This window comes from Netta rufina (genome assembly GCF_964035555.1).
Source record: "Netta rufina genome assembly, chromosome: 11".
NCBI lineage: Eukaryota > Metazoa > Chordata > Aves > Anseriformes > Anatidae > Netta > Netta rufina.
The window spans coordinates 9,347,732-9,358,777 of NC_140134.1; the positions used below are offsets into that span (position 1 = coordinate 9,347,732).

Sequence of the window (11,046 nt, forward strand, 5' to 3'; positions counted from 1 at the left end):
CATTGCCCTCTTATCCATGTAAAATGCTGAAGTCTTTCAGTGGAAAAGTTAAATGGCAAGAACACAAGCAAATAAAGAAATCAAAAAAGCAAGGATACACAAACAGAACAAATGAATCCAGAATTTTAAATTTAATAAGCCTGTGTAACACTAACAGTAGCAAATGGGTGTATCTTCACTGTTTCGGAAAAAAAAATAAATCATCCCATAATTAGTAACAGTATGTAATATAAAATGTTAAATCTCACACTATTCCTGCCAGTGCGATATCTCTGAACACTACCAGCAGAAAGAAAAAATAAAAAAAGAAAAAAAAAAAAAAACAAAACAACAACACTAAGACAAAATTCTGCTTTGCATATAAGTTGCAGGATCGGCTGAGGCTACCTGAACCTTTGGCCTGATTTACATAGCCCCTGAATGAGTACGAACTGTCCTAATTCATAATATTGATGTATTGTTCCTCTGGGACAAAATACATATTGAAAGATCAGCATAAAATGAATCCGAGCTCACTGACACCGACATATGTGCCAAGACAAGGGTCAAGAGATAAAGGATCTGGCTCTGCCAGACTCTCATTAGCCACAAGTTCCTTTCCACAGGGCATTTTTCCATCAAGCAATTATCACCACATTCTTTGTGCAAAAAGCTCAATATATGATTTACTGAAGAAATTTTAAAAACAAGAAAGCAGCACTGGCAAAAAGTTTAAAAATTACAGTGCTGCTAGTAGGCTCAGAAGAAGGAAATGATTATAGCTACTTGAGTTTTAATGTCACATACAACTATTTAAGGGCAATATCTAAAAAAAAATAAATCACTTTTACTTTCTTCATGCTGTGGAAGAAAATGTTATACTCGGAGCAAACATTCACCTATAATTCTCATTCACCAATTTTTGAGGAAAAAGTCTTCCTTGAAACTATCTACAAGAATAGCACAAGCAAGGTAGAAAATGTAACAGACTAAACAAAAATTGAACCAACTCATGAATAGCTCAAAACATACTCTGTGTTCCTTTCACCTCTACTCATTCACACTGCTACCTTCCCCAAAAGTAAAACGTACTATAAATCAGAATCTGTAAATACTTTAGGGCCCAATTCTATTCTGCTTAAATGAATCACAGAATCACCCTAGGTTGGAAGAGCCCTCCAAGATCACCTAGTCCAACCTCTGACCCAACACCAACCAGTCCTCCTCCACTAAGCCATATCCCTAAGCTCTACATCTAAACGTCTTTTAAAGACCTCCAGGGATGGTGACTCCACTGCTTCCCTGGGCAGCCTGTTCCAATGCCTAAAAACCCTTTCAGTAAAGAAGTTCTTTCTAATATCCAACCTAAACCTCCACTAATCCAATTTTAGCCCATTCCTCTCCCACCCCCCAAAAAAAGAAGCACTGACATAACCCCTGAGAATCGGCAAGAGCTGTTTATTGCTGGGACACCTTGCAGGCAAACCTGCGGGATGTCTGTGGTGTTTGGTGGCTCCAAGCTAACGCTTGTGATGGAGCCTGAGCAACGAGTAGGGGGCTCGCCGGGCACTCCTGTGATGTTGCTGGTGCTCTCGGATGGCAGAGCACAAAGACGTGCCGCAGTAGCCCCAGGTCTCTTCTGGCCAAGGTGGACCCACTTCCATCCCTTCTTCCACATCTGGTGGATCCAGCTCCATGGGCTCTGTGGTGTTGGGCAGAAGGCTAAGCCAGTCCTTGCCTGGGACTGCCCAGACAGGATGCCTTCCGTCCGGAATGTTCTCAGGCCACAGGGCCAAACCAGGGGGTCGCCCAGTCCCATGCCTCGGTCCTATGCCACCGTCGAGTTGATTTTCATGCATGGGTCTGATGGTGCCATCTGGTTTACAGCCAGTGCTGGGTCCCGCACCGTGCTCCAGACCATGGGCACACCTCTGCTCCCCGCAGCTGTCTGTCTCATGCTCCCACCTTTGCCCCATGTCACCGTTGCTCCTGTGGTAAGGCCCAGGCACCCTGTCGCTGGGTGTCTGAGGGGCTGGCCTGTTGCTCGCATCGTTGTGGTGCCACTGGTACCTCCTGTACCTGTCTGTAGGCTGGACACCAGAGGTCCCTCGGGCACTGGTGTCTCTTGTGCCATTGGTGCTATCCCTGTGCCCACGACACCTCTCCTGCTCAGGTGCGTTCCTTCTTGGTGCTTCACTGGACAGCATGGCTGTCCTCACACACCAAGAGACCTACTGCTTGCCTGGCTCTCCCGGTCTCCTTCCTGCCGCACGAGCTGGCAGTCAGGGGGCCGAGATGCTCAATGAGTGGTGGGCCAGCTGCAGGGGGCCTGTTCTATAGGGCCCGCAGCAAAGGCTAGGCAGTGGTGGCCACTGTGACCTCAACGAGCCTCTGCGATGGAGCGGCCCATGCGTGGCCAAAGGCGGCTGTGTGGGGAGCGGCCTGGAAGATGCCCTCACGTGGACAAGGAGGAGGTTGGGGGGGCTGAGGGCCCCTTTTCTGGGGCTGGCTCCCCTGGGCCATTTGGCTTGCCAGGGAGAAAGGCTGCCCCTCGGCCATGGGGACTGCCCTGCACCTCCCATCCTGTGCCCTGGTTCCAATAATACCAACATACTCAAGAATGTGTAGGCAGTTTTAAGATGAGTAAATAAATAAATTCATCTTCTGGAGACTGCTACACGTGATCCAAATCTGTGTTCTACTTTGGCAGATTATGGTTAAATCTTAAACTATTTCTCTTATTGTGTCACATCTTTCTATCTTACCTAAAAAGAAACCATGGCAGCTTCATTGGTTCTGCTTGATCAAGAAACCCATCATAACACTTCTTGACAACTGGGTGTTGTTTCATTTTTTCTTCCTACGTAAAGCTAGGAAAGATGCACAGTGCATGTTTCTCTGCTGACCAGCTAGTGCTTACTAGAAGTGTCACTCTACAGCAGCCCTGAGGCCATCTGCTTTGGAAAGGCAATCCAAGGCACTCGGTAACTGGGACCATGCTGAAGTTTACTTCAGGGTCAGAACCCGAAACCAAAGCTTGTAAATGCAGATACTTGTGATTAGGTTTATAATGTTTAGTTGATAAATACATGCTTACTATCATCCTACTTGTCACTGTTAACAGAGGTACAGCTCTGCATTATCAGCTGAACACAATTTCCTTGATGAAACCCATACAGATGCCCACACACAGACAGCTGAACAGGTTTTCATACACTTCATTCTCTCATGTGACTTCAGACCTTTCAGCTTTAAAAGGAAGGGAAAAAAAATCACAAGTACACCTCTGAGCATAAAGCAAGCCACAAAGACATTTTAAACTTTGCTTTGGTTTGCTGCAGACAGAAGGTTAATTACTTTGTAACACAGGCATAACTGATCCTAGAAATATTTTTTCCACTGGCCAAGTCACAGAATAGCTGAGGTTGGAATGAACCTCTGGAGATCACCTAATCCAACCTCCCTGCTCAAAGCAGGGTCAGCTACAGAAGGCTTCCCAGGACTACATCCAGTAAGGTTTAAAGCATCTTCAAAGATGAAAGTTGCCCACAGATTCATCGGGGGACTTATTCCAGTGTTCAACCACCCTCACAGAAAAACAAAAACAAGCCCCACCACTTTTAGACACTCCTGCCCAAGTCTCAAAAGCAGCAGCACCTCCACAGGGACAGGTGAGCTACAAAAGAAATTGAGATGAGGGCCTTAAAAACAGCTTTCTGACATCTGGAACAGCTTGAGCAGTATGAAAATCCAAAGTCAATTCCTGTCTGCTTAAGCCATCAGGCCATAAGAGAATACTACAACAGTAACAAAATTGTTCTGAGGACTCACATTACAGAAAGCTGTCCCCAAATATTCCCTTTCTTAAAGGCTCTTCACAGATGTTAAACAGAGACTGAAGTGATAGTAAAAGAAACTACTGAAGTTATTTGATTTAGAGCACAGAGAGCAATTTGCTGGATTGCTCTAAGCCATCCCTACCAATCTGAAACCCCAAGTTACTTAAGACTGGCTTTTAATAACCTTTTCCAAGCCCAGTATTTTAAGATAACATTATTATATTACATAGGTATCTTGATAGTATCAGCAAGACAGGACATTCTTAGATGTCTGTTACAGAAAAATAAAGAGTTTATCTGTTACTGAACAGGTTTTATAGTGAACTGTCAACCGCAGGGTATACATTTAAAAAAAAAAAAATTAAAACTATGCTATGGACATGAAACAACCTTTTGTTTAAAATGCAAAATCCTATATCAGAAACATGTTTCCATGCAAGCAACTCCAGTGAACAAAGGGACAGGAGATAAAAAAGTTGGGGGAAGACAGTTGAATACTTACCATCATCATCTTTGTTTTCCAGTGGAACACTCCATGCGATTAGGTTCCTTGCTGTACGTCCCTCTTCTGCAACTATTTTCCTCACTTTATCATGGCTATTAGAGCGCTGGAAAGAAGCCTGAAAACAAGAAATACAGGAACAGAAAATGTGTGTGTATGTATATGTATACAGGTACAAATTTTTTTTTGGTATGTTAATTTCATCCAGTATGTGGTTAAACCGTTCAAAGGGAGTTTGCAGATAACTTATTTTCACTAATTGTTCAAAATGTACTTGTTTTCACAACCGTATTTCTATCTGATAAGCAGACTGATTCATCAAAATGACATGAATTCCTACCCCATTGCTTGGAATGGGTGTCTACGCCACACTTTTTTTTTTTAAGCTCCTTTTAACTCATCATCAATTCCATAAGAACATCACAGCAGACTTTAAAATGCTTTGTTTACCTCGAGTTAAATAGAACTAATTAATCTAGAAAAAACCTGCATAGTACCAAAATACATGTGCTAGATGACTGAAAAGAGCCTGAAGACAGACACAGGATTTATCAGAACCATCTAAAATAAAATAAAATACACTTCTGTTTCAGAGAAGACAAGAACCTAGAAAGTATTTCCTGGCAACTACAGTCAGCTGTTTTTACTAGAAAGCTGCAGCGATTCACAGAAAGTGAGAGGCGCTGAGGATGAACTTTGCTTACCTAGGAAACACGTTCTTTGCACTTGAAAAAGATACTATCACAAGATCCTTGAAACCAAACATGTTAAGAAATATTTGTATCAGCTGACAGATACCAACTAGACAAAATCTTGCCTCTTCTAGACTGCATTAAGTTATTCCTCAGAAATTAATCCAAGCTATTAAAATAATTTAAATTAAGCCAAGCTATATACCATAATGTGAAGTCTATACACAGTGATAGCACAAGGCCACTGAGCAAGGTATCTTTAACCCTGACAAACTTACATAGATCTGAACGTTATTTTACACACTAACAGACTGATTTTATACTAGTCAGAAGACGCATTCCTCTTTTCACTCTTACCATCACATGACTCAAGCCTGCAAGCACTTTGTTACGCACGTGCACTAGCGCATCTTTGAAAGAAAATGCCGTAAAAATGAATATAGCAGATGAGTAGTTATAATTTATCAGGATGGCAGAAAATGCAATAGAAACAAAAAGCTACTTTTACTTGAATGCTTATATAGCAATGGTAGGCTAAGTTTCTCTCATTCAGATGCCCTCAATTGCTCCTTTTAAAGCTGCAGTGTGCCACCTAGTGCCCCACTGAGCCACCTTGAGTTATTACTATGTAATAATAGAAAAAACACAGCAGAACTGTTAAGTGGACTTTTGAAAAAGGTGATGAATAAAAAAGCAAATTTTATGGTTTGATCCAAAGAAACTCGAGCAAAGCACATGAATAAACCAGATCTACACTACATTGGTTCTAGTCTATTCTTGTTCTATCTAACTGCCTGTTCTCACTAGGAAATTTTAGTAAGTGACCATTTCTTTGAATCATGTTTATTTGGGGTTTTTATTCCCTTGTTGCTTAACAAGAAACTTTTCATCATCAGAGAGTTAAAGACTCACAAATGTCACTTAACTATTTTAAAATCAGCTTAACTACTGTATAAATCCCTGATATAAATACCTATGGTACCTTCACAACTGAGTCAAATAATTTTGATTTATCTTAACTGTCTCTGAAATGCACCTGTCTTAAAACAAAATAAGAATGTTCAACCTGCATTTTGCATTAATTTATCCTCAAGTAAGAAAAAATCACTCTCCTTACCTGGAAGTAGAGCTAATCTATAGCATCCTGCTGCTAAAAATGGAGTAAATATACATATAAATCTTTCCTCATTTACTGGATCTTTTGAATCCTCCACCAGCAGGCAACATTCACTCTGCATGATCTCTACAGCTTTCCTACATAAAACTACTCATTCTTGACATACACAGGGAATTTGAAACCATTTGAATTTTCTCTTCTTTCCCATTATTTTTACAGTTATTTTCCATTCCATTCTCCATTGGTCCTCCCATCTTCCAAGCTTATTACTTCTACCCCTTTAGTCTTCTTTCACACATTTTCCGCATCTCAGACTTCAAGTTTTCTGAATCTGAGCGCCCAGGGTTTTGTTTTCAAGACTGTCTCCAACAGATTCACATCTTTCTTTGAGACACTATGTCCAAAAGCAGATACTAGTACTTCAGTGAGGACTTTTTCAGTACTAAAAACTGTGCATAGATTATTCACATCTTACAGCTGGTACTCCCATTTCAACATCTCACAATGACAGTTTTTAATTTTTGCCATACATTATCTTTTCATTATTTATGATATAATAACAACAGGTACGTACAGCATACTATTACAGTAGCTAAATGACTTACCATCATGTTATAGCCTTCCTCCATGTCAACGGGCTCATTTATTACGTTTTTGGATGACCCCATTGAGTTTTCATATCTGTGTCAAAATAAATACATTTGATCAATTTTACTTAAACCATCTATGAAATTAATTTTAGCTTCTTAGCAGCATTTATGTCAAGGACATCTAACAAACATTTCAACATTTTCAGAGGACAGTTATTATAGAGTATTTGCATAACTCCTTAATAAAAACAGCCTAAGAAGAAAATTAGAAGAGAATGGTCCTATAGAAAAAATATATGCACATGTAGTAAGATAGTAAACAGTACAATGAATTTTATGGGGCTCCAAAACAAATCACTGCACAGACTGCTAAAGAATAGTGGAAGGCAACAATGATCTTTCCCGTGACAGAAGACTGAGCAAACTATTTATAGGTTCAAAAAGAAAAGAGAATCAGAGATACTAAAAATTCATAACAGATAATTAGCAGTGAAGCAAAGTAAATCCAAAAACTTCTGTTCTCAAAAAAAAAAAAAAAAAAGAAAAAAAAGTGACAGTTCCTATAGAAGTTAATTATGATCAAGTATTATTTAATCCAGTATTGAACTAGGGAACCACTGCCAAAAATGGAGAACTACACTGGATTAAATGTTTATAGGTTTATCAAAAAAATCCACAATTGCTGTAACAATGCTAAAATAAAACTAAATCCTTGGCTTCAGGGTGGAAATAAATTCCAGCCAGCTTCTGATTAGTGCAAAAACTCTCCTGCAACAGTCCTTACACATCCTTAACATTCAGATGCTAAACAGAAGTTAAAAGCACTTCTGAAGTTCCAGAAATTAGATCAGAGAACAAGATTAACCTTTTGCCAGATCCCACGGGAGATTTTGTTATCGGTTATTATTGGTACTGCCCTAACCGGGATGTTCCCTCGCTCTCAGATTACAGCTTCCACCCCACATGTTGCTGAGTTTTCTGAAAAGCCAACAGCCAAAACCCATGCCCACAAACAGCCAGCTGTTACGGTTTGCACTTGTTTGCATGCCTTAAGACAACCTCCTGAGCCTAAGAAAACACTGAAATAATCCACACTTGGTTGAAGGAAGCTGAGTTCTTGAAAACAAGGTCCCGCTGTATTTCAGCATTACTTAGGGCATGAGAAGCAAAGGAGCCTTCAGCCCCGAAACGTCTCAGCAAGCCGCTTGTGACCACCACGCTTCACTCGATTATAATCAGGGTGTAATAAAAGCTGGCACAGCGAGGTGCGTATTGAAGGGGAAAAGTCGGGCCCCACATAAACTTCCCGGGAGTGCAGGACACAGGGATCTGTTAGGAGGAACGTGCGCAGAGAGGGGAGAAGCTGGCAGCCAGCGCGCTGCAGGTTTACTCGCACATCAGGCTGCGCAGCGGGGCTTTCCCTCAGCCTGTGGAAACACTCGGCCCACCTGGGGCCCCCCCTCAGCCCGGGCAGCCCCCGGGCCTCCCCTCAGGCCGCAGCCCCGGGCAGGGGCCGGGCCCCTCGCCGCAGGGCCTGGGCGCTCCCTCAGCGCGGCGCCCCCCGGGCCCGGGCCGCCTCGGGCCGGCCGCCCCCTCAGGGGCTCCGCGGTTGCCCATAGCAACGGGCCCCGGAGGGGGGGGGGGGGGGCTGGCCCGCCGCCATCTTGCCCCGCCGCCGCGCCCCTCCCCGGCCCGGCCGCGCGCTGGGGCACTCACACTCTCCGCCGCGCCGCGCCGTCCCGCCGCGGTGACGTCATCGCCGCCCGCCGCCTGGCCGCCCGCCCGCCCGCCGCCAGGCGCGGCCCGGGCCCCCCCCCCCCCCACCAGACAGACACACACGCACACCCCGCTGCTGCCGCCCGCGCATGCGCCGTTCGCGCCGGTGAAGGCGCTGCCCGCACCTGGCTGCCCTCAGCCCGTCAGGGAGCGCCGAGGGTCGGCGGTGCCGGGTCCCTCGGCGCCGAGCCCGCTCCTCCTGGGGGACCGGAGAAGCAAATTTGCGGGCATTAATAAATAATTATGTACATACCCTGCGCGTATAGGCAGCGCAGCGAGATTGCGCCCTGGGGTTTGGCACTGCTGGGGCACCGGGCTTGAAGGCACAGGGGGTGCGGGTCTTCTGAGAGCCGGGGCCTGGGCAAGCGGGCTCGTGAGGAAACGTTGGACAAGGGCACTGTTTAGCCAAAAGGGAAGGCAAACGGGGAGCGATAGGAGTGCCCAACATGTAAAAGTATGGTTAGGAATGATCCGTTTCCTAGGGGATAGCAACGATAAGTAAGAGGCTGAAATTCTACCCAGGACGATTCAGGTTTCCATGTGTAAAACAGTAACGATAGCTCAAGCATTGGTATGGATTGCACGGGAAATCACACGTGCCTCAGCTGCGGTCACAAATAGCACAACCACCTCTCAGGAATGACGCACATAACTCTGGTCCTGCGCTGAGAGCTGAGCCAGATGGCCTCTGGAGGTCCCAGCCCAGCCCTGACGCTGTCCTTCGATAACAAGCTCGTTTATTGTGCCCAGGCAGCTGTCTGAGTGTCCCCAGCTGCCTCTTTGGGCTCCTGTAGCTGAGCTAAACACCATGGTACAGGGCTTCAGAAGCCTGTGACAAATCCTGGTACCCTGATTTGATGCCAAATCAGATACTGCATCAGAAGTGTCCTTTCATAACCTATTTCTTCACATATTAATAACTGCACTAAGTGCAAAGAAGTAGAAAAATAGGTCTGTAAAGTCTGCAGAGTCTAAAATACTTCAGGATAATTTGTGAAGGAGTTATTAATAATTAGAATGCTCACAATGTTGTATTTGGGTACTACTAAAGCAAATGATGGCCATTTTGAAATCCAAGCACATGGCACTTAAACACAATTGTCTTTAATTTGTTGCTCAGGTTGGTTTTTCCCTTACCTAAATTCACCTGTCAAAAGCCAGCAACTTTTAAAATGGAAGATGGAGGGATAATCTCTGCATGCAGCTCTTAGATACTCTTCACTGTCTTACATACAGCTTATAATGTTTACCTGTGATGAAAACAAAATTAGGATATGTCAAAATTGAAAACTGTCTGAATTCACTACTGTGAATACACTTATTCTGAAAGAGTATAAATGACTTCCATTAAAGAAAATCACAGCTTATGCAAGTTGAGTAGTGCTTTATAAAATTAAAATGTAGAAGTGTAAAAAAAAATGTAGCGAACATGAGGCAGATAGCTTCACCTGCAGGAAACAGCTGTTAAGGAATGGCACTTTCAATTGCTGGACAACTGCTCTCATGCTGACAGTTTAAGAGGAACAGATTTATATTTGCTGATGTTTTAGAGAAGTGGTATCATGGCTTCAGTCAAGTCATTAGAAGGAGGCACAAATGAGCCAATGTATTGGAAATCTGTGTTGAATGTGATCTTCTAACATTAATTCGTTTGTGATTGAAAAAGTAGCTCCAAACAGATTTGTGAAAGACTGTATGCAATTTGGCTAGAGGAGAGATTTGTCAGAAAGTTCAGCACATAAAAAGCTTTTTGTTTGACATGACTTGCATTCTGTTTTTAAAATAGCATCACTAATACTCGCTTTTTATTTGCAAGTTACAATAGCAATGCATTTGCTATGCACTTGGTTAAAAATATCGAGAGAATGTAAGGCCCTCTTTCATTTTCTTACATCCTTACCAGAACAATCTCGTATTTATGATATGATTGGGTAACTGAGTGCTAGGAAGTGTCTGGACTGCATTTTGACACAGGCAAACTATGGAGTGAAGAATATGATTTTCTATGCTGTCCTTCTTGCTGAGCTTCAGCAAGTGGTGGTTGGGTGTTAGTTGTTTTTTTTTGTTGTTTGGCTGGTTGGTTTTGCTTGCTATATTATTCCAGCTATTCTTATTTCCTGCTGCTATCTTCAGTCATCTTGGCATGTGAACATATTGTTAATAAACTAATAAACTTGCTCTTTGCACATCCATATTGAATTTGCTCTTTGGTGGCTATTACAGCTGTTTAGGTACAGATATGTATAATCTGATATGTATAATCTAATCTGTATGATCTTTCAAGCCTTAAGATATGCAGTAAAGAATTTTTCTGGAGTGTTAGTAATGCACTGAACAAAGAAGACAAAGTATCTTCAGTACTATTTTTGGAAATCAATCAAATCTTATTTTTGTTTTGATTGCTTATATGATTTGCTTTATCTACACAAACCACAAGCAGCCTGACTTCACTCACACTTTGTATATATGATTTCCATAAATACTGACAGGAAATTTGACATCTAAACCAATAAAGCATATTAGACTTAAGTCACTATTATTTATTTATTTA

General features: G+C 42.8%; 1 protein-coding gene across 1 annotated transcript in view; it reads right to left on the reverse strand.

Moving 5' to 3' along the window:
* SCAPER (S-phase cyclin A associated protein in the ER) overlaps window positions 1-8,494 on the reverse strand; it is a 156,728-nt gene extending 148,234 nt beyond the window's left edge. Inside the window, exons 1-3 of the mRNA XM_084293063.1 lie at window positions 8,436-8,494; window positions 6,735-6,810; window positions 4,321-4,438 (exon numbers count right to left, since the gene is read on the reverse strand). Coding sequence (XP_084149189.1) covers window positions 4,321-4,438; window positions 6,735-6,810; window positions 8,436-8,476 — 235 coding nt within the window. The 5' untranslated portion in view covers window positions 8,477-8,494. The remainder of the gene's footprint in view (window positions 1-4,320; window positions 4,439-6,734; window positions 6,811-8,435) is intronic.
* Between the last annotated feature and the right edge of the window lie 2,552 nt (window positions 8,495-11,046).